Source organism: Scyliorhinus canicula, chromosome 21 (genome assembly GCF_902713615.1).
Source record: "Scyliorhinus canicula chromosome 21, sScyCan1.1, whole genome shotgun sequence".
NCBI lineage: Eukaryota > Metazoa > Chordata > Chondrichthyes > Carcharhiniformes > Scyliorhinidae > Scyliorhinus > Scyliorhinus canicula.
The window spans coordinates 65474043-65497740 of NC_052166.1; the positions used below are offsets into that span (position 1 = coordinate 65474043).

The 23698-nt window shown below is 54.5% G+C and overlaps 1 protein-coding gene across 4 annotated transcripts in view; it reads right to left on the bottom strand.

The window, feature by feature from the left end:
* nup214 (nucleoporin 214) overlaps positions 1 to 23698 on the bottom strand; it is a 138613-nt gene that overhangs the window by 41750 nt on the left and 73165 nt on the right. For all 4 annotated transcript variants that reach the window (XM_038781704.1, XM_038781703.1, XM_038781701.1 and 1 more), the window contains 5 exons: positions 18942 to 19029; positions 15337 to 15421; positions 13771 to 13832; positions 5746 to 8652; positions 647 to 714 (listed from right to left, as the gene is read on the bottom strand). In XM_038781704.1, coding sequence (XP_038637632.1) covers positions 647 to 714; positions 5746 to 8652; positions 13771 to 13832; positions 15337 to 15421; positions 18942 to 19029 — 3210 coding nt within the window. The remainder of the gene's footprint in view (positions 1 to 646; positions 715 to 5745; positions 8653 to 13770; positions 13833 to 15336; positions 15422 to 18941; positions 19030 to 23698) is intronic.

The following is a 23698-nucleotide window of genomic DNA, read 5'->3' on the forward strand; positions in this document are numbered from 1 at the left end:
GCAATTTGCACACGGTATGAACGGCCTTTGCTATGTTGAAACTATAGGAGCTGTGGTAAAGATGAAGAGGAGATTTAAAACAGGTGACTACCAAGAGGAACTGATTCCAACGGCAGGAGGATTAGGAATCAGAGAAGCAATGCTCTATTGACGTTATGCAGGAGCACAGCCATTGGAAATATTGCACACTGGCCATTCAAGCCGAACGCAAGCAGCGGTCCCTTTACGACGAGCACATTCCTGGCCGCACAGCATTCCTAAAAGGTCTGAATAGTGCAAGAAAACAGCAATGGGAAATAGGAGGGAATGTTGCAGCGGACAGATGGAGATGATCAGCAGAAGAATTGGAGGGGAGACGATTGAATTTTTATGAAATGCAGTGTATGGATAAATACAGGAAATGGAAAGAATTTGCAGAGCAATGGGGACAAACCCTTACACCCTTCTGTTCAATAAGACGTCACACGCTAGGAAAAACCGATGGCAGGACAAAGCAGAGATTCTCGAGTATTGCCATTATGTTGTGCCATTTCTTACACACTTTGCAAGCCTATTTGGGGGGGGGGGGGGGGGGGGCGCGCCTGGGAAGAGACAATTTCTGGTGACAATTCGAATGGCAATGCTGTGAAATCTTTGGGGATCTTACCTGACCAAACACATTGCTGGCATTCGCAGGCTGACCAAACACAGAACTTGCCATCGAGCCACCAAAACCTGCAAAGGATAAAAAGGGACAACATTCATGAGCTGCAACCCATCTCACCAATTCAAAAGACAGTGTACTGCACCAAACTTTGCGAAAACCGAATTGGGAATATGACCACTGCTGGTCAAAGCTCACTATCTTTCCCCCATCTTCCCCTTGCACATTCTTCTTTTTCAGATAACAATCCTTTACCCTCCAGAATATTCCAATGAAGCTGCCTCCACCACACTCTCGCACTCAACATTTGAGATCCCAACCACTGCCCGTCTAAAAACATTTCTCCTCAGCTTTCCATGCACTAAATAGTCAGTTTGAGTTGCACGCAGAAAAATACTTTTCACTATACCTCGGTACACGTGACAATAAACAAATCAAATCCAATTAGGTACATTTTGGTTCTTGCATCTATGGTCTCACTGGTTTGTTTTAATACTTCTAATTGAAACCATCTGCTCCTGATGGTTTGTCTGTCTTAAGTTCCAATACTTTCCCCGATACTTAAAAAAAACCCATACAAAATCCACTCCGGTCTGCCCTACAATTTCCCTACCATCTCACTCCATGGTTATAACAGATGCAAAGTAAGGCAGCACGGTGGCGCAGTGGGTTAGCATTGCTGCCTCACGGCGCTGGGGTCCCAGGTTCGATCCCGGCTCTGGGTCACTGTCTGTGTGGAGTTTGCACATTCTCCCCGTGTCTGCGTGGGTTTCGCCCCCACAACCCAAAGCTGTGCAGGTTAGGTGGATTGTCCATGCTAAATTGCCCCTTAATTGAAAAAAATGAATTGGGTACACTAAATTTATATATTAAAAAAAAAACAACAGATGTAAAGTGACTATTAAAAAAACAAAGTGTCATTTTCTGATCATTCTTTCAGGCCTCAAGTTTCAGAAACCCACGGCCCCAACTGTCCCGGTGAAATTTGTGTTTAGCGTGCAATGGGCAACATGGTACCATCTAGGTTGCTACTTGGTCATGCCATGCACAGATTATTGGGCACATTGCCTGAGGCCATTCTCTTCATGGTTCAATGGTTCCAATCAGTAGTAGCCATGCCTCTCAAATAAATGGATTCATGTGGCCAGACACATCAATATTGAACTGCAGTGAAATAGTAATTTATACCAGTAATAGGGAGGTCGGTAATCATAGGACCATAGTTCACAAAGAACCGCTAGTTCAAGGGATACCACTTTGCATTTAGCTCGGGGCAAGGCAAGGAGGCAGGCCTTCATGAACTACCAAAGCCCAGATGGAGTCGAACCCATGATGTTGCCTTAACCTGCACCACACAAAAACTATCTAGCCAACAGATCCCTATGCATCAATACAAAAGAACAACCCTGACCACTTTGACTATTAATTGACACCGAATATTTTACCACTGAGTGTGTGCTACCATGGCTCTTTTATTCATCGTGATAGGCATATACTGTGATATAGGTGACATGCACACTTCTCCAGACTCTAAATTAGCCATTTAATTGGCGGTGCTTTGTCAGAGGTCCTGAAGTTATTTTACACGGCATTCAGACCATTTGATTAACCATGCCATTAACAAACACCATCATTAATGGTTTAAAGTTTGTCGCCTCGGTTTTCTGAAGGATCTTGTTGTATGCAAGTTGTTTGCGTTTTTGCCTGCTTGCAAAACTAACTCATACGCCCTGCGGCAGAACGGGGCATCCTGTGAAGACAGGAGTAGGAGGCTGTTCAGCACCTCGGGTCAGTCCATCCCACGTCCCCCGGGTCAGTCCATCCCACGCCCCCCGGGTCAGTCCATCCCACGCCCCCCGGGTCAGTCCATCCCACGCCCCCCGGGTCAGTCCATCCCACGCCCCCCGGGTCAGTCCATCCCACGCCCCCCCGGGTCAGTCCATCCCACGCCCCCCCGAGTCAGTCCATCCCACGCCCCCCCTCGGGTCAGTCCATCCCACGCACCCCCGGGTCAGTCCATCCCACGCCCCCCTGGGTCAGTCCATCCCACGCCCCCCCCCGGGTCAGTCCATCCCACGCCCCCCCGGGTCAGTCCATCCCACGCCCCCCCCCCGGGTCAGTCCATCCCACGCCCCCCCCGGTCAGTCCATCCCACGCCCCTCCCCGGGTCAGTCCATCCCACGCCCCCCCCGGGTCAGTCCATCCCCCGCCCCCCCCCGGGTCAGTCCAACCCACGCCCCCCGGGTCAGTCCATCACACGCCCCCCCCGGGTCAGTCCATCCCACGCCCCCCCGGGTCAGTCCAACCCACGCCCCCTGGGTCAGTCCAACCCACGCCCCCCCGGGTCAGTCCAACCCACGCCCCCCGGGTCAGTCCATCACACGCCCCCCCCGGGTCAGTCCATCCCACGCCCCCCGGGTCAGTCCAACCCACGCCCCCTGGGTCAGTCCAACCCACGCCCCCCGGGTCAGTCCATCCCACGCCCCCCACGGGTCAGTCCATCCCACGCCCCCACGGGTCAGTCCATCCCACGCCCCCCGGGTCAGTCCATCCCACGCCCCCCCGGGTCAGTCCATCCCACGCCTTCCGGGTCAGTCCATCCCACGCCCCTCAGGTAAGTCCATCCCACGCCCCCCGGGTCAGTCCATCCCACGCCCCCCCCGGCCCCACGCCCCCCCGGGTCAGTCCACCCCACGCCCCCCCGGGTCAGTCCATCCCACGCCTCCCGGGTCAGTCCATCCCACGCCCCCTCGGGTCAGTCCATCCCACGCCCCCCGGGTCAGTCCATCCCACGCCCCCCGGGTCAGTCCATCCCACGTCCCCCGGGTCAGTCCATCCCACGCCCCCCGGGTCAGTCCATCCCACGCCCCCCGGGTCAGTCCATCCCACGCCCCCGGGTCAGTCCATCCCACGCCCCCGGGTCAGTCCATCCCACGCCCCCCGGGTCAGTCCATCCCACGCCCCCCGGGCCAGTCCATCCCACGCCCCCCGGGTCAGTCCATCCCACGCCCCCGGGTCAGTCCATCCCACGCCCCCGGGTCAGTCCATCCCACGCCCCCCGGGTCAGTCCATCCCACGCCCCCCGGGTCAGTCCATCCCACGCCCCCGGGTCAGTCCATCCCACGCCCCCCGGGTCAGTCCATCCCACGCCCCCCGGGTCAGTCCATCCCACGCCCCCCGGGTCAGTCCATCCCACGCCCCCCGGGTCAGTCCATCCCACGCCCCCCCGGGTCAGTCCATCCCACGCCCCCCCGAGTCAGTCCATCCCACGCCCCCCCCCGGGTCAGTCCATCCCACGCACCCCCGGGTCAGTCCATCCCACGCCCCCCTGGGTCAGTCCATCCCACGCCCCCCCCCGGGTCAGTCCATCCCACGCCCCCCCGGGTCAGTCCATCCCACGCCCCCCCCCGGGTCAGTCCATCCCACGCCCCCCCCGGTCAGTCCATCCCACGCCCCTCCCCGGGTCAGTCCATCCCACGCCCCCCCCGGGTCAGTCCATCCCACGCCCCCCCCCGGGTCAGTCCAACCCACGCCCCCCGGGTCAGTCCATCACACGCCCCCCCCGGGTCAGTCCATCCCACGCCCCCCCGGGTCAGTCCAACCCACGCCCCCTGGGTCAGTCCAACCCACGCCCCCCCGGGTCAGTCCAACCCACGCCCCCCGGGTCAGTCCATCACACGCCCCCCCCGGGTCAGTCCATCCCACGCCCCCCGGGTCAGTCCAACCCACGCCCCCTGGGTCAGTCCAACCCACGCCCCCCGGGTCAGTCCATCCCACGCCCCCCACGGGTCAGTCCATCCCACGCCCCCCACGGGTCAGTCCATCCCACGCCCCCCGGGTCAGTCCATCCCACGCCCCCCCGGGTCAGTCCATCCCACGCCTTCCGGGTCAGTCCATCCCACGCCCCTCAGGTAAGTCCATCCCACGCCCCCCGGGTCAGTCCATCCCACGCCCCCCCGGCCCCACGCCCCCCCGGGTCAGTCCACCCCACGCCCCCCCGGGTCAGTCCATCCCACGCCTCCCGGGTCAGTCCATCCCACGCCCCCTCGGGTCAGTCCATCCCACGCCCCCCGGGTCAGTCCATCCCACGCCCCCCGGGTCAGTCCATCCCACGTCCCCCGGGTCAGTCCATCCCACGCCCCCCGGGTCAGTCCATCCCACGCCCCCCGGGTCAGTCCATCCCACCCCCCCGGGTCAGTCCATCCCACGCCCCCGGGTCAGTCCATCCCACGCCCCCCGGGCCAGTCCATCCCACGCCCCCCGGGTCAGTCCATCCCACGCCCCCCGGGTCAGTCCATCCCACGCCCCCGGGTCAGTCCATCCCACGCCCCCGGGTCAGTCCATCCCACGCCCCCGGGTCAGTCCATCCCACGCCCCCCGGGTCAGTCCATCCCACGCCCCCGGGTCAGTCCATCCCACGCCCCCGGGTCAGTCCATCCCACGCCCCCGGGTCAGTCCATCCCACGCCCCCCGGGTCAGTCCATCCCACGCCCCCCGGGTCAGTCCATCCCACGCCCCCCGGGTCAGTCCATCCCACGCCCCCCGGGTCAGTCCATCCCACGCCCCCCCGGGTCAGTCCATCCCACGCCCCCCCGGGTCAGTCCATCCCACGCCCCCCGGGTCAGTCCATCCCACGCACCCCGGGTCAGTCCATCCCACGCACCCCGGGTCAGTCCATCCCACGCCCCCCGGGTCAGTCCATCCCACGCCCCCGGGTCAGTCCATCCCACGCCCCCCCGGGTCAGTCCATCCCACGCCCCCCGGGTCAGTCCATCCCACGCCTCCCGGGTCAGTCCAACCCACGCCCCCCGGGTCAGTCCATCCCACGCCCCCGGGTCAGTCCATCACACAGTCAGATTACGGATGATCTGGATTTTTATTTACCTGCCCAAACCCTTACACAACAATAATCTATCGATGTCTGTTTGGAGATTTTCAACTGACCCCCCCAAATCTTAACAAGTCTGGAGGAGATAGCTGATGGAGCAAGTGCTTTCCAGATTTCCATCGCCCTCTGATAAATGAAAGAATTTGACTTCATTAAAAACCTAAAAAAAAGGCAAAGTGGGCAATAAGGTTAGTGTCAAAACACACAGTCTTACTTGATGGTTGTACAAAGTTGAATCCAGACGAGGTGGCTGTGCTGGATCCGAAAGCGGCGTTTTGCCCAAAACCAACATTCTGTCCAAATGCTGGGGTGGTAGGTTGTCCGAACACGACCCCGCTGCCGGCAGGTGATTGTCCAAAAGAGAACGGGACATTGGTGGCGGATCCATTGAAGTGGCCGCTACTTGACATTGGTGCAGCTGCAGTCGTGGGTTGCGCAAAGGATGGCGTGGGTCCAAACGTGGGCTGCGTGAAACTGAAGGGCTGCTGCCCCCCAAAACCCCCGTCAGACGGCTGACCAAAGGTGGGTTTGGCGGAGCTGTCTCTGAGTGAAGAGGTGCCAATGCCACTGGAGCTTTGCACAAGGCTGGGTGCGGAGGTCGATGCCGCCGGCTGCCCAAACACTGCAGGCTGGCCAAACAGGGACGAAGTGGAATCGATGTGGGATGGCATTGGCGTCGACACGGGGGCTTGAATACCTCCAAACGGCAGAGGGGTGGAGACCACGCTGCTCTCTGATGATGTTGTAAGCAGAGGGAGATTGGTTATTTTAGCGGCTGGTGGAACAACTACCAGTCCCGGTCCAGCTTCGGTGGCAGAGCGAGTGGAGGTTATAGTGTCAGACGCCACAGGGGTGGCTCCTGCCCCGGCTGTTCTTAACGTCGATTCTTTTGGGCTGGGTGTCACAGCCGGTCTCTCAGCGAGGCTGGAGACAGAGATTACACGAGAGGTCGCCACCTCCTCTTCGGAAGTGGATAGCTTTGCAGCGTCAACGATCGAGGAGCTGGTAGAGATTGGCGATCCAATGAAGGATGTATCTTGGAAAGAGCCTACAGCAGCGAGAGCAGCAGCAATCTGTTCAGCTGTGGCAAGCTTCTCTTGCTTCGAAACAAAGTCAAGTTTGCTCCCTCTTGATTGTAAGCTGCTGTTTGAACTTGAAGTTTCTATGGTAGCTGCAGAACCAGAGGAAAATGCTACTCCAGTTGGTTTGGGAATGTAGGTGTCGACTGAGGATGCTGCTGATGCTTCTGTGGAAACTAATTTTCCCAGTTGAAAGGCACTCCCAAAGGGCGAGATGGCTGGAGACGGCGATGTTTTGGCCATTGGTGCAAAGATAAAATTATCCTGTGAAGGTCTATCCAACTTGGGGGCACTTTCAGACTGACTGACAACAAGTCCTGAGAAGCTGCCAATCGTGACACCTGTTTCAGCCTGCGGTGGAGCCTCGGTCCCGGGCTGCGGCGGAGCCACGAACTGCGGCGGAGCCACGGGCTCGGGCTGCGGCGGAGCCACGGGCTGCAGCGGCGCCACGGGTCTGGGCTGCGGCGGAGTCACGGGCTGCGGCGGAGCCACGAACTGCGGCGGAGCCACGGGCTGCGGCGGAGCCAAGAGCTGCGACGGAGCCAAGAGCTGCGGCGGAGCCACGGGCCCGGGCTGCGTTGGAGCCACGGGCCCGGGCTGCAGCGGAGCCACGGGCTGCGGCAGAGCCACGGGCTGCGGCGGAGCCACGAGCCCAGGCTGCGGTGGAGCCACGGGCAGCGGTGGAGTCATGAGCCCAGACTGCACTGGAACCACGAGCCCAGGCTGCGGTGGAGCCACGGGCTGCGGTGGAGCCACGAGCCCAGGCTGCGGTGGAGCCACGGGCTGCGGTGGAGTCACGAGCCCAGGCTGCGGTGGAGCCACGGGCTGCGGTGGAGCCACGAGCCCAGGCTGCGGTGGAGCCACGGGCTGCGGTGGAGTCACGAGCCCAGGCTGCGGTGGAGCAATGAGCCCAAGCTGCGGTGGAGCCACAGGCTGCGGTGGAGCCACGAGCCCGGGCTGCGGTGGAGCCACGAGCCCGGGCTGCGGTGGAGCCACGAGCCGGGGCTGCGGTGGAGCCACGAGCCCGGGCTGCGGTGGAGCCACGAGCCCGGGCTGCGGTGGAGCCACGAGCCCGGGCTGCGGTGGAGCCACGAGCCCGGGCTGCGGTGGAGCCACGAGCCCGGGCTGCGGTGGAGCCACGAGCCCGGGCTGCGGTGGAGCCACGAGCCCGGGCTGCGGTGGGGCCACGAGCCCGGGCTGCGGTGGGGCCACGAGCCCGGGCTGCGGTGGAGCCACGAGCCCGGGCTGCGGTGGAGCCACGAGCCCGGGCTGCGGTGGAGCCACGAGCCCGGGCTGCGGTGGAGCCACGAGCCCGGGCTGCGGTGGAGCCATGGGCTGCGGTGGAGCCACGGGCTGCGGCGGAGCCACGGGCCCGGGCTGCGGCGGAGCCACAGCCTGCGGTGGAGCTACGAGTCCAGTCTTCAGCGGAACCCCGGGTCCAGGCTGCGCTGGAGCCTCAGGCCTGGGCTGCGGTGCAGCCTCGGGCCCGGGCTGCGACGGAGCCACGGGCCAGGACTGCGACGGAGCCACGGGCCAGGACTGCGACGGAGCCATGGGCCAGTAATGTGTTGGAGCCACGGGCCAGGACTGCGACGGACCCACCGGCCTGGGCTGTGGCGGAGCCTCAAGCCAGGGCTGCGACGGAACCACGGGCACAGGTTGAGGTGCAGCCAGGGGTCCAGGTTGAGGCGGAGACACGGGCCCAGGCTGCGGTGGAGCTTCAGCTACGGAAGTCCGAGACTCCGGTTTGGACATCTGGCGTTCGGGTCTAGATTGCTGGTCCTCAGACTTGCTTGTTGCTGGAGGAACAACAGGTTCAGGAGGTGCCCCGGTTGCACTTGGCTTGCCAGCTGGTTGTATCTCTGTACACGAGGTTCCAGGCGAACAGATGCTTTCGCCTGAAATTACAGTCTCAGATGCAGAAGTAGAACTAGACTTTGAACTCCTGTTCGAAAGGGGGACATCAACTCCCAGTCCAAGGGCTGCTTTATTGGACAATCCAAAGCTGGTGCGAACGGCATCTTTTGCACTTCCAGGATATCCTGAAGAACAGAAGAAGGATTTCAGTGCGAGGCAAACTAAACTAAGGATAGACCAAAAATGAAGAAATAAATTGTTATAAAGTAGGAAATACAAATGGATGGATTACAAAGTGAGAGAAACTATGAAAAATGAGTCGAACAGCCTGTACAACTGCACTTAAAATGCATAATTAAAAAGGGGAAATTCCCCGATAGGGGGTAATTATGGGAGGAAGACTTGAGGAGGGTGAATGGGTCCTCTTTGTGTGTCAGTCCGAGTCTCATTCAATTAAAGGGAGTCCATACAGCGCATATGACGATGGGCAGAACCTCAGGTTCTTTGAGGGGATGGAGAATAGGCGTTGGCAGTGTGCGGGGCTTTGGGCCAGAAAATCGTCTTCACATGTTTTGGGCCTGCCCAAAGTTGCAGGAATATTGGCGGGGGGGTTCACTGACGTGATGGCGGGGGGGGGGGTTCACTGACGTGATGGCGGGGGGGGGGGGGGGGTTCGCTGACGTGATGGCGGAGGCACGGAGGGGGGGGGTTCACTGACGTGATGGAGGAGGCACTGGGGGGGGTGGGTTTGCTGACGTGATGGCACAGGCACTGGGGGGGGGGGAGGGGGGGTTTGCTGACGTGATGGAGGAGGCACTGGGGGCGGGGGGGTTCGCTGACGTGATGGCAGAGGCACTGGGGGGGGGGGTGGGGTGGGGTTCGCTGACGTGATGGCAGAGGCCCGGGGGGGGTGGGGTTCGCTGACGTGATGGAGGAGGCACTGGGGGGGGGTTCGCTGACGGGATTGCGGAGGCACTGGGGGTGGGGTTCGCTGACGTGATGGAGGAGGCACGGGGGGGGGGGTTCGCTGATGTGATGGAGGAGGCACTGGGGGGGGGGGTTCGCTGACGTGATGATGGCGGCACGGGGGGGCGGGGTTCGCTGACGTGATGGCAGAGGCACTAGGGTGGGGGGTTTGCTGACGTGATAGAGGAGGCACGGGGGGGGGGGGGGTGGGGTTCGCTGACGTGATGGAGGAGGCACTGGGGGTGGGGTTCGCTGACGTGATGGCAGAGGCACTGGGGGGGGGGGTTTGCTGAGTGATAGAGGAGGCACGGGGGGGGGGGAGGGGTTCGCTGATGTGATGATGGCGGCACTGGGGGGGGGGTGGGGTTCGCTGACGTGATGATGGCGGCACTGGGGGGGGGGGGGTTCGCTGACGTGATGGTGGAGGCACCGGGGGGGGGGGGGGGGTGGATTCGCTGACGTGATGGTGGAGGCACCGGGGGGGTGGGGGGGGGGGTGGATTCGCTGACGTGATAGTAGAGGCACGGGGGGGGGGGGGGGGGGGGGGGGGGGGTTCGCTGATGTGATGGAGGAGGCACTGGGGGGGGGGGGGGGGTTTGCTGATGTGATGATGGCGGCACGGGGGGATGGGGTTCGCTGACGTGATGGCAGAGGCACTAGGGTGGGGGGTTTGCTGACGTGATAGAGGAGGCACGGGGGGGGGTGGGGTTCGCTGACGTGATGGAGGAGGCACTGGGGGTGGGGTTTGCTGACGTGATGGCAGAGGCACTGGGGGGGGGGTTTGCTGACGTGATAGAGGAGGCACGGGGGGGGGGGGGGGAGGGGTTCGCTGACGTGATGGTAGAGGCACGGGGGGGTGGGGTTCGCTGACGTGATGGCAGAGGCACTGGGGGGGTGGGGTTCTCTGACGTGATGATGGCGGCACTGGGGGGGGTGGGGTTTGCTGACGTGATGGAGGAGGCACTGGGGGGGTGGGGTGGGGTTCGCTGACGTGATGATGGCGGCACGGGGGGGTGGGGTTCGCTGACGTGATGATGGCGGCACTGGGGGGGTGGGGTTTGCTGACGTGATGGAGGAGGCACGGGGGGGTGGGGTTCGCTGACGTGATGGAGGAGGCACTGGGGGGGTGGGGTTTGCTGACGTGATGGCAGAGGCACGTGGGGGTGGGGTTCGCTGACGTGATGGAGGAGGCACGGGGGGTGGGGTTCGCTGACGTGATGGAGGAGGCACTGGGGGGGGGGGGTTCGCTGACGTGATGGCAGAGGCACTGGGGGGGCGGGGTGGGGTTCGCTGACGTGATGGCAGAGGTATTGAGGGTGAAGGTGGTTCCGAGTGCAGAATCGGCTGTGTTTGGAGTGTCGGAAGACCCGGGGGTCTAGGGAGCGAGAGAGGCCGACGTTCTGGCCTTTGCCTCAATGGTAGCCCGGAGGCAGATGCTATTGGGGTGGAGGGAGAGTGGCTACACCGGAATAAGGAGGGGGCATTAGGGTGGCATGTGGCACAGTGGTTAGCACTGCTGCCTACGGCGCCGAGGACATGGGTTCGAATCCCGGCCCTGGGTCACTGTCCGTGTGGAGTTTGCACATTCTCCCCGTATCTGTGTGTGTTTCACCCCCACAACCCAAAGATGTGCAGGGTAGTTGGATTGGCCATGCTAAATTGCCCCTTAATTGGAAAAAGATAATTGGATACCCGTGCAGACACAGGGAGAATTTGAAAACCCCACATGGACAGTGACCCAGGGCTGGGATTCGAACCCGGGCCCTCAGCACCATAGTCTCAGTGCAAACCACTGCACCCCCCTGGAAGATTTACACCGGGGTGTCAAACTCAAATACACCGTGGGCCAAAATTTAAAAATCGGGACAAGTCGAGGGCCGGACTGGTTCAATGTTTTTTTGCAAAACTTATTGAAATGAACTTATTGAACCTGGAACTAATAAAGCTTAGGTTATTGCCTATAAAAACAACATTAAATAAATAAAAAAATTAGTTGCATTTATTTCTTATTGCTTTATCTGGAGCTTTTCCAGAGTAATTTCTAATGAAAACATTTTTCCACAGGCCAACACTTTGTGATTCACACTGTACCTGAATAAACTCGGCATCAGCCATATCATACGCCATAGGCGCTTCAATTGCTGGGGCCAGTTTTAATAGTAATTAGATATTATTAGGGCAGCACGGTGGCCTAGTGGTTAGCACAACCGCCTCACGGCGCTGAGGTCCCAGGTTCGATCCCGGCTCTGGGTCACTGTCCGTGTGGAGTTTGCACATTCTCCCCGTGTCTGCGTGGGTTTCGCCCCCACAACCCAAAAATGTGCAGAGTAGGTGGATTGGCCACGCTAAATTGCCCCTTAATTGGAAAAAATAATTGGCTAATCTAAATTTTTTTTAAAAAGTAATTAGATATTATCTCGCGGGCCAAAGATAATTCCACCGCGGGCCGGATTTGGCCCGCGGGCCTCGAGTTTGACATATATGATTTACACGGTACACGATACCCAAACTATCTATCGGGAAAGGATGGACAGGCTGCAGATCTTTTCTCGCAATGGGAAGGCTCAAGCGTGACCTAATACAGACCTTCAGAACTCTGAAAGGGTGCGAGTGAGCAGACATTTCTACTCATGGGGAAGTGCAAAGCTCATGGCTGTGAACTGAAGATGGTCATTCATGAATAAATCCCCAGAATTCAGGAAAACATTCTTTACCCAAAGAATGGGGAGTGTGTGGACCATGTTACCACAGGGAGAAATGAGGGGATTGGAATACGTGCAATTAAGGGGAAACTGGGTAAACATGAAGAGAAGAGTGTGGATGGGTTGTGTTGACAGAATTAGATGAAATAGGGTTGGAGAAGGCTCGAGGAGAGCATAACTATCACATGGGCACCCGGTGGTGGCAGCTACCCTCAAGATTTGGGGGCAGTGGAGGCTCAATGGAGGCTCCGTTAAGGGGGAACCATCGGTTCGTCCCGGGGAACACTGATGGGGGGTTCCAGGGTTGGCACAGAGCGGGCATCAGACAGCTGAGTGACCTATTTATTGATGGGAGGTTTGCGAGCCTGGGGGAGTTAGAGGAGAAATTTGGGCTCCCCCCGGGGAACATGTTTAGATATCTGCAGGTATAGGCATTTGCTAGACGGCAGGTGGAGGGATTCCCTGCGCTCCCCGCGAGGGGGGTGAGTGACGGGGTGCTTTCGGGGGTCTGGGTCGGAGAGGGGAAGATATCTGATATCTACAAGGTTATGCAGGAGGTGGAGGAGGCGTCAATAGAGGAGCTGAAAGCTAAGTGGGAGGGGGAACTGGGGGAACAGATCGAAGACGGGACATGGGCTGATGCTCTGGAGAGGGTTCATTCTTCCTCCTCATGTGCGCGGCTTAGCCTCATCCAATTCAAGGTGCTGCACCGGGCCCACATGTCCGGGTCTAGGATGAGTAGGTTCTTTGGGGATGAAGACAGGTGTGTCAGGTGTTCGGGGAGTCCAGCGAACCATGCCCATATGTTCTGGGCATGCCCGGCACTGGAGGAGTTCTGGAAGGGAGTGGCAAGGACGGTGTCGAGGGTGGTGGGATCCAGGGTCAAGCCAGGATGGGGACTCGCGATTTTTGGGATTGGCGTGGAGCCGGGAGTGCAGGAGGCGAAAGAGGCCGGTGTGCTGGCCTTTGCGTCCGTAGTAGCCCGGCGAAGGATTTTGCTACAATGGAAAGATGCGAGGCCCCCAAGCGTGGAGACCTGGATCAATGACATGGCGGGTTTCATTAAGCTCGAGAGGGTCAAATTCGCCCTGAGGGGATCGGTACAAGGGTTCTTCAAACGGTGGCAACCTTACCTCGACTTTCTGGCTGAACTATCGGGTACGGGGACAGTAGCAGCAGCAACCACCAGGGGGGGGGGGGGGGGGGGGGGGGGGGGGGGGGGGGGAGGGGGGGGGGGGAGGACAGGGACGATGACTATGTTTGTTTATTTAATTTTAATTTATTTAAAAGTTTTTTTTGTTGTTCATTGGGGTTGGGGGAGTGGGGGATGTGAGACATGCGTTGATACGGTCTGGGGAGGTGTTACAGTTATTATGGGTTATTTTGTTGCATTTCATTGTTTGTTGTTATATTTTCTGTAAAAAATTCCAATAAAAATTATTTTTTTTTAAAAACTATCACATGGGCTGGTTGGACCAACGGCCTGCTTTATTCTATGCTAAATGTGCTCGCGACAGTCCCAGGAAAGTGTACAAAGAGTCCAGTGAGCTCCCAATTCTGAATAAATTTCAGAAAACCCTTACTAAATTTGCTGCCTTGACACAAATGGAACACACAGACCAGCCCAGGGCTTACCTTGTGCTTTGGCACTGAGTGCATGCAGTGATGAAGTGCTGGGCGGCGTGAAACGGAACCCACTGCATGAAAAGAAGAAATAAACGCACACCATCAGCGCACACTAGGGGAAAGGTTAGCATACAACACAGATAAGGGAGTGGTGGGATGGGACAGTGACAGTGTGTGTACACACACACACACACACACACACACACACACACACACACACACACATGGTGGTGCAGGAGTCGGGCTGGAGTCGTGCTCATTGGTGGCTATTTTGGGGGCTCATGCTCGCCAGTGCTGCAGACGGGGCCGACGGCAAACGTCTTAACCTTCACTTCGGTGAGATCCCGCAGGCCAGTTAATAATTAAAAAAAAAAATCAATTTAGATTACCCAATTATTTTTTCCAATTAAGGGGCAATTTAGCCTGGCCAATCCACCTACCCTGCACATCTTTGGGTTGTGGGGGCGAAACCCACGCAGACACGGGGAGAATGTGTAAACTCCACACGGACAGTGACCCGGGGGTGGGATCGAACCTGGGACCTCGGTGCCATGAGGCAGCAGTGCTAACCACTAGGCCACCGTGCTGCCCAGGCCAGTTAATAATAATAATCTTTATTAGTGTCACAAGTAAACTTACATTGCCACTGCAATGAAGGTACCCCGAGTCCTGTTTGAGTGGAGGTCACCGGTGCCATCTACGGCCTCCGAGTGGTTGGGGGACCTGCTGGAATTTTTACGCCGAGAAAAGATCAGGTAATTCCATGAGGGGGTCGGTGGAAGGCTTCTACTTGAGGCTTCTTCTTTTTTTATCTTTTTTTGGGGGGGTGGGGGGTGGGGGGGCACGGTGGCTCAGTGGTTAGCCCTGTTGCCTCACGGCGCCGAGGTCCCAGGTACGATCCCGGCTCTGGGTCACTGTCCATGTGGAGTTTGCACATTCTCCCTGTGTTTGCGAGGGTTTCGTCCCCACAACCCAAAGATGTGCAGGATGGGTGGATTGGCCACGCCAAATTGCCCCTTAATTTGGAAATAAATTAATTAGGTACTGCAAATTTCAAAAAAAAAAAAAAAAATTATTTAGAAAAATAAATAAATTTAGAGTACGAAATTCATTTTTTCCAATTAAGGGGCAATTTAGCATGGTCAATCCACGTACCCAGCACATCTTTGGGTTGTGGGGGTGAGACCCACGCAGACACGGGGAAAACGTGCAAACTCCACACGGACAGTGACCCAGAGCCGGGATCGAACCTGGGATCTCGGTGCCGTGAGGCAGCAGTGCTAACCACTAGGCCACCCAGAGGTGGCTGCCTTTCATTTCCATTTTCAGGGAACTGGTTACCGTCAGCTGTTTTGGGGGGGGGGGGGGGGGGGGGGGGGGGTTGGTGTTGCTTGTATTGTTGTTGTGTTTGCTCTAATGAAAATGTTGTTTTGCTCAAAACATTTATGTTTTTTTAAACGTAGACTGTGAACAAATTCCAGTCAGCCGGCGCCTTTGCCCCAGGTTAACTGAATTCCCTGTCCAGGTGCAACTTCAATTTAAGATGAACATTCTGCAAGCTCAATAGTCACTCACGTAGAAGCTCCTGGAAATGAGGAGATTTTGTGGAGCTGCTCGCTGGAGACCCCAACAGCGAGGTGGTCAGATCTCGGCACAACTCCTGCCATGAAAGAGAAAACAATTGGTAATGGCCGACATCACAAAAAGCAGAAAACAAAAGTGGTTGCAGATGGTATAAAATTGTCGGGATAAGTCAGAAATGCTTTAAAAGGTAAAATTACTTTTGATAGCCCACAAACCTTAGATAAAAGGAGTAATAATGGGAAAGCTGCAATCCAGGTGTGCGTGACAGGAATCGAAGGAATAGGAGTAAACCATTTACATATTCAAGTCAGCTCCGCCATTTAATACGATCTTCTAGCTCAACTCAACCTTCCGGCACAATCCCAAAACCCTCCCTCTTGTGCCCAAGATTCATCAATCTCCATCTTGAATATACTCGATGACTGAACATTCACGTTTCTCTGGGGCAAAGAATTTCAAAAATTCACAACCCTTTAACAAGGCATTTCTCAAACTCTTGATTCTGGAGAAACATCTGCCAACATCCAGTCTGTCAAGCCCTTTGAGAGTTTCAATGAGATCACCTCTCATTATTCTGAATCCCGGGTAATATAGGCCTAGTCCATTTGCAATCTCTTTCTGTCTGCTCTCTTTGTAATGGGAAAGCAGTGATCCAGGCTCACGTGGGGTACCGCTTTGTAAATAAATAGACCAGCTGTTCGGTAGAAGCAGCATCGCACTCAGCCATAGATGGACAAACTGCTTTTGTCAGTAATGCTCGAGTGTGCACTCTTGGCAAACATTCAGCTCTACAAATGTTGCAGTATCTTTACACAGGGATCTATCTATCTGTATCATCGGGCAGGTACGGGAGGACGTGGGTTGAATTAAACACGCAAGTTTTGCAGTGAATCTCCATATATACACACACATTTCCACACAGGCTGAATGAATCAGAACTGTGGCATCCACTTTCATCCAGTTAGCTCGGTCCAGCAAATTGAAAGAAAAATAAAATCAATCATGTTAATGGGAATCTTTGACATGATTAATTCTGACCCGAGGGCAGCATGTGACGCAGTGGGTTAGCCCTGCTGCCTCACAGCGCTGAGGTCCCAGGTTCGATCTCGGCTCTGGGTAACTGTCCGTGTGGAGCTTGTACATTCTCCCCGTGTTTGCGTGGGTTTCCCCCCCCCCCCCCCCCCCACAACCCAAAGATGTGCCGGTTAGGTGGATTGGCCAGGCTAAATTCCCCCTTAATCAGGAAAAAAAACAATAATTGGGTACTCTAAATTTTAAAAAATACTATTAATTCTGACTCAACCTCCAGGACCACAAAATTCAACCGGGGAAAACTGCAAATCAGAAAAAAGTGCAAATAGGTCCGAGCTTTGAGGACAGTTAGCACACTCGCTCAGGGTCTCCGAGGAGAGTCCATGAGGTCCCTGGCGCTGGATAGATCCGACTAAGTACCCACCTGAATGTGCAAATCTGGGTCCCGTCCTCAATGGGCGGGATCCAGGTAGCGACGCCTCATGAGGTCTCATTAGATACCGTGATCGCACCCATTACCACAATGCTGCCGTGATGCAAGAAGGTTGAGCAGGTAATGTAAATGTTAAGGGAGGTTTATGAAAAGAAGCATAATGTCCACAAGCCTGTCTAAACCTCAGCTGGTGTATTGTGCCCAATTCTGGGAACCATGTAAAAGGGAGGCACTGGAGAGGCTGTGGGATTTACCGGAACCAGGTAAGATCCCAGAAACCGGGATCACTCTCCTCGCAACAGAAACGGTGGGGGAAAGATTTTATAGGTGCTCAAAATTATGAAGGGTTTTGGTAAAGTAAATAACGAGAATTTGTTTCCATTGGCAACCAGAGAACACGGATTTAAGATAACTGACAAAAGAATCAGACGACAACGAGAATTGCATTTCGACAAAGGTCATTTATGGCAGTGTTCTTCAAAGTCGGGGGCGCGACCCACGGGTGGGTTGTGGGCGGGTGTCGGGAGATCAGCGGCGCTCCCGATCGCGCAAATCCCCGCGCAGCAGGCAGCTTTTCATAATGCCGGCTGCAAGCGGCCGGGAACATGTCCAACAAAAAATTCAGCAGCATTGCGCACGCACGCACGATGATCGGTGCGCATGCGCAAATCAGGCACGCATGCGCAGTGTGGCCGCTATTTATTTTTAAATGGTTGCAGCTTTTTTTACAAGTTCTGTCGTGGTTTTTATTCATTTATTTTATTCATTTCATTTTAATTTTTTTCATTTATTTTTTTACAAGTTTGGGGGGGGGGTCTTATTCACTTTTTTCATTTATTTTATTCATTTGATTTTTTTTTTTTATATAACAGGTTTGGGGGGGGGGGGTTTATTTGATAAAATTTTACTGCAAAAACATTCAGAACTTTGGACAGATGAAGACTCCATACTTTCCGACACCGGAAGGCTTCCCCTTCATCCAACAGGTTCCATTGGAGGAGCCTGTATGAGGGCCAAAGGGACCCAAAACCATTTCCTCCATTTTTGTCAACAGCAAACAAGGCAAGAGAAAATGGTGGGTCGCGCAGGTCGGCAGGCGTGGGTCGCACAGGTCGGCCAGCGTGGGTCGCACAGGTCGGCCGGCGTGGGTCGCACAGGTCGGCCGGCGTGGGTCGCGCAGGTCAGCCGGCGTGGGTCACAAAGGTCGGCCGGCGTGGGTCGCACAGGTCGGCCAGCGTGGGTCGCACAGGTCGGCCAGCGTGGGTCGCACAGGTCGGCCAGCGTGGGTCGCACAGGTCGGCCAGCGTGGGTCGCACAGGTCGGCCAGCGTGGGTCGCACAGGTCGGCCAGCGTGGGTCGCACAGGTCGGCCAGCGTGGGTCGCGCAGGTCGGCCAGCGTGGGTCGCGCAGGTCGGCCGGCGTGGGTCGCGCAGGTCGGCCGGCGTGGGTCGCGCAGGTCGGCCGGCGTGGGTCGCGCAGGTCAGCCGGCGTGGGTCGCGCAGGTTGGCCGGTTGGCAAAAATGGGTCCCCGGAAAAAAGGTTTGAAGAACATTGATTTATGGTGATGTGGAACACACTACCGGAAAGGGCGGTGCAAGCAGATTCAAAAATAACTTTCAACAGAGTTGGATAAATACTTGAAAAGGGAACATTTTCAGGACTGTTTGGAGAAGAGCTGAGGGGAATGGGAGTAAATGGGAAAGGTTTTCCAGCACAGGCTCATTGGGCCTTCTGTGCTCAAAGCTTCTAGAATATCTTGATGGTCTGGGCTCCGCTTGTGATCAAGGCAAGAGTTTGGACACCTCTGCATTAAAACTTCAGTACATTTTCTCACAATTCCAAGCTCCAATTGCCTCAAACGGTTACTCCTTTGGAAGATGGAATACCACGGTACACAATTAAGTTTTATGGCGTTATCAGATTCCAGCTGCAACCATACGACCGCAGATTATGTAGCTTTGTTATGTTTTAGTTCATATATCACTTTGTCATTTGGAAATTACAGTCTTTCCTTAAGTTCTCATGCCGTCTCATTCTGAAGCAAAGGACAACAGTATAGCAGCACCTTTCCCTGGTAATGAGAAATTCACCTTTGACACCAAAGCTGCAGAGTGACTCCTGCATCCCTTACCTGTGGGAGAAGGGCTTGATACGGATGACGAGGATTCTGTCAGAGTTGTTGCAGAGGATCCCAGCGTGGTCAACCCATTCAAAGATACCTGTACCATGAAGCAGATATTCAGTTTAGAAAGTATTTACGCATTGCCTCACCTCACCCTGTGAGCTATGTGCAAAAGGATTTTGCCTGATAAGGTCTGCATTGATTCAGTTAGTCATTATACATTTAAAAAATAAATTTATAATACCCAATTCATTTTATTGCCCAATTAAGAGGAAATTTAGCGTAGCCAATCCACCCACCCTGCACACCTTTGGGTTGTGGGGGTGAGGCTCAAGCAGGCACGGGGAGAATGTGCAAACCCCACATGGACAGTGACCCGGGGCCGGGATCGAACCCGGGTTCTCACGCCATGAGGCAGCAGTGCTAACCACTGCACCGTGTCGCCCTTATTAAAAACAAAACCATAATTAACTGAAAATAGCAAATCAACACCCAATATCCAAAATCACTTCCTGTTGCAGCGCAGAGGCATCTGGGTGTCCTATTGCATGAATTGCAAATGATTAGCTTGGAGGTTTACCAGTCATTTGGAAAGGTAATGCAACGCTATTGAGAGTGGAATTCAATACAAAAAAGTAGAGAGGTTCCGCTTTAGTTATACAGAGTATTGGTGAGACCACATCTGGGTACAGAATTGATCTCCTTATTTAAGGAAGAATGTAAAGAAGCAGTTCGGAGAAGGTTTACTGGATTGATACCTGGAATGGGCAGGTTGTAGGAAAGGTAGGAGAGACTACTGATCCAGCAGGGGGCAGCAGAGCGGAGCTACTGTTTGGCTGTTCCGGGGAGATTTGCATACGTGCAGTGCGGTCAGCGTAATTTGAAGGTGTACCTGTGCAAGAGACCCTAGGTGTTCAAGTGAAGGTAAGCATCCAGCAGAGCGGAGCTACTGATTGGCTGTTCCGGGGAGATTTGCATACGTGCAGTGCGGTCAGCGTAATTTGAAGGTGGTTTGTGGAGGGGCTGTTGTCAAGTGACAGTTAAACCCAAAACAATTCCTGAGTGTTTCCCCCCCACCCCCTCCTCTAACCAAAAAAAAAAACAAGCGTGGTTGTCGGGAACATAAGTTTATCTCTTTAAAAACTTACCTTGAAGGCTGACATCACAGCAAAGCAGTGACCTGATTGGCTGGTAAGGAAAGTGTTCCAATTTAGCAGTAGCTGGGAGAAATTTAACTCTCTGCGTTGGTAAGTATTGTGATTGTAAATAAAATCCTTATTCCTTTCATTTATTCATTTTTTGATACCTTAACTGATTACAAATAAAGTAAGTGTGAAAATGACAGGAGATCCCAGACCTGTGTTATGCTCCTCGTGCTCAACGTGGGAGTTCAGGGACTCGGCCGATGCCCCTGACTCCTTCATGTGCAGGAAGTGTGTCCAGCTGCAGCTCCTGTTAGACCGCATGACGGCTCTGGAGCTGCGGATGGACTCACTTTGGAGCATCCGCGATGCTGAGGAGGTCGTGGATAGCACGTTTAGCGAGTTGGTCACACCGCAGATTAGGATTGGTGAGGGAGACAGGGAATGGGTGACCAAAAGGCAGAGAAAGAGCAGGAAGGCAGTGGAGGTATCCCCTGCGGTCATCTCCCTCCAAAAAAGGTATACCGTTTTGGACACTGTTGGGGGAGATGACTCACCAGCGGAAGGCAGTAGTAGCCAGGCTCATGGCACCGTGGCTGGCTCTGCTGCACAGAAGGGCGGGAAAAAGACTGGCAGGGCTATAGTCACAGGGGATTCAATCGTAAGGGGAGTAGACAGGCGTTTCTGTGGTCGAAAACGAGACTCCCGAATGGTATGTTGCCTCCCGGGTGCACGGGTCAAGGATGTCTCAGATCGGCTGCAGGACATACTGAAGGGGGAGGGTGAACAGCCAGTTGTCGTGGTGCATATAGGCACCAACGATATAGGTAAAAAAAGGGATGAGGTCCCACAATCAGAATTTAGGGAGTTAGGAGATAAGTTAAAAAGTAGGACCTCAAAAGGTAGTAATCTCAGGATTGCTACCAGTGCCACGAAGCAGAGTAGAAATTTAAGAATAGTCAGAATGAATATGTGGCTTGAGAGATGGTGCAGGAGGGAGGGGTTCAGATTTTTGAGACATTGGAACCGGTTCTGGGGGCGGTGGGACCATTACAAATCGGATGGTCTACACCTGGGCAGGACTGGAACCAATGTCCTAGGGGGTGCTTTTGCTAACACTGTTGGGGAGGTTTGAAACTAATGTGAAATTAATTGAAATTAATCCCAGGGGGGTGGGAACCAGATTAGGAAGTTAGAGGTCAGTAAAGAGGCAGAAACTAAAGCCAGTAAGGTACTGGATTGTAAACTCAATGTGACTAAGGGGAAGAGTAGACAGGGAAGAGATGATGATCGCAAAGGGTGGTCTGAGGTGTATTTGTTTCAATGTGGGAAGTGTAGCAGGTAAAGCAGTTGAACTTAGGGCTTGGATTAGTACCTGGGAATATGATGTTATTGGTATTACTGAGACTTGGTTGAGGGATGGGCAAGACTGGCAACTAAATACCCCAGGGTATAGATGCTTCAGGAGGGATAGAGAGGGAGGTAAAAGGGGTGGAGGAGTTGCATTACTGGTCAGAGATGATATCACAGCTGTGATTAAGGAGGGCACGATGGAGGATTCGAGCACTGTGGCAATATGGATAGAGCTAAGAAATAGGAAGGGTGCAGTAACATTGTTGGGACTTTACTATAGGCTTCCCAAAAGCGAGCGTGAAGTAGAGGTACAAATATGTAGACAGATTATAGAACAATGTAGGAGCAATAGGGTGGTTGTGATGGAAGATTTTAACTTCCCCAACATTGAATGGGACTCATGTAGTGTTGGAGGCGTAGATGGAGTAGAATTTGTAAGGAGCATCCAGGAGTTTTTTTAGAGCAGTATGCAAATAGTCCAACTCGGGAAGGGGCCATACTGGACCTGGTATTGGGGAATGATCCCGGCCAGGTGGTTGACGTTTCAGTCGGCGATTACTTTGGGAATAGCGATCACAATTCCATAAGTTTTAGAATACTCATGACAAGGACAAGAGTGGTCCAAAAGGAAGAGTGCTAAATTGGGGAAAGGCCAACTATAACAAAATTCGGCAGGAGCTCGGGAATGTGGATTGGAAGCCGCTGTATAAGGGTAAATCCACATTTGAAATGTGGGAGTCTTTTAAGGAAAGGTTGATTAGAGTGCAGGACAGACATGTCCCTGTGAAAATGAGGGATAGAAATGGCAAGATTAGGGAACCATGGATGACAGGTGGAATTGAGAGACTAGCTAAGATGAAAAAGGAAGCATATACAAGATCGAGGCGACTCAAAACTGATGAAGCTTTGGAGGAATATATGGAAAGTAGGACGAATCTCAAACGCGCAATAAAGAGGGCTAAAAGGGGTCATGAAATATCTTTGGCTAACAGGGTTAAGGAAAATCCCAAAGCCTTTTATTCGTATATAAGGAGCAAGAGGGTAACCAGAGAAAGGATTGGCCCACTCAAAGACAAAAGAGGGAATTTATGCGTAGAGTCAGAGGAAATGAGTGAGCTTCTTAATGAGTACTTTGCATCGGTATTCACCAAGGAGAGGGACATGATGGATGTTGAGGCTAGGGATGGATGTTTAAATACTCTAGGTTATGTCGGCATAAGGAAGGGGGAGGTTTTGGGTATTCTAAAAGGCATTACGGTGGACAAGTCCCCAGGACCGGATGGGATCTATCCCAGGTTTCTGAGGGAAGCGAGGGACGAAATAACTGGGGCCTTAACAGATATCTTTGCAGCATCCTTGAGCACGGGTGAGGTCCCGGAGGACTGGAGAATTGCTAATGTTGTCCCTTTGTTTAAGAAGGGTAACCGGGATAATCCAGGGAATTCTAGACCTGTGAGCTTGACGTCAGTGATAGGCAAACTGTTGAAGATACTGAGGGATAGGATCTATTCATATTTGGAAGAAAATAGACTTATCAGTGATAGGCAGCATGGTTTTGTGCAGGGAAGGTCATGTCTTACAAACCTAATAGAATTCTTTGAGGCAGTGACAAAGTTAATTGATGAGGGAAGGGCTGTAGATGTCATATACATGGACTTCAGTAAAGCATTTGATAAAGTTTCCCATGACAGGTTGATGGAAAAAGTGAAGTTGTATGGGGTTCAGGGTGTACTAGCTAGATGGATAAAGAACTGGCTGGGCAACAGGAGACAGAGAGTAGTGGTGGAAGGGAGTGTCTCAAAATGGAGAAAGGTGACTAGTGATGTTCCACAGGGACCCGTGCTCAGACCACTGTTGTTTGTGATATACATAAATGATCTGGACGAAGGTATAAGTGGTCTGATGAGCAAGTTTGCAGATGATACTAAGATTGGTGGAGTTGCAGATAGCGAGGTGGACTGTCAGAGAATACAGCAAAATATAGATAGATTGGAGAGTTGGGCAGAGAAATGGCAGATGGAGTTCAATCCAGGCAAATGCGAGGTGATGCACTTTGGAAGATCTAACTCAAGAGCAGACTATATGGTCCTGGGGGAAATTGATGTACAGAGAGATCTGGGAGTTCAGGTCCATTGTACCCGGAAGGTGGCAACGCAGGTCGATAAGAGTGGTCAAGAAGGCATACAGCATGCTTGCCTTCATCGGACAGGATATTGAATACAAGAGTCGGCAGGTCAGGTTACAGTTGTATCGGACTTTGGTTAGGCCACA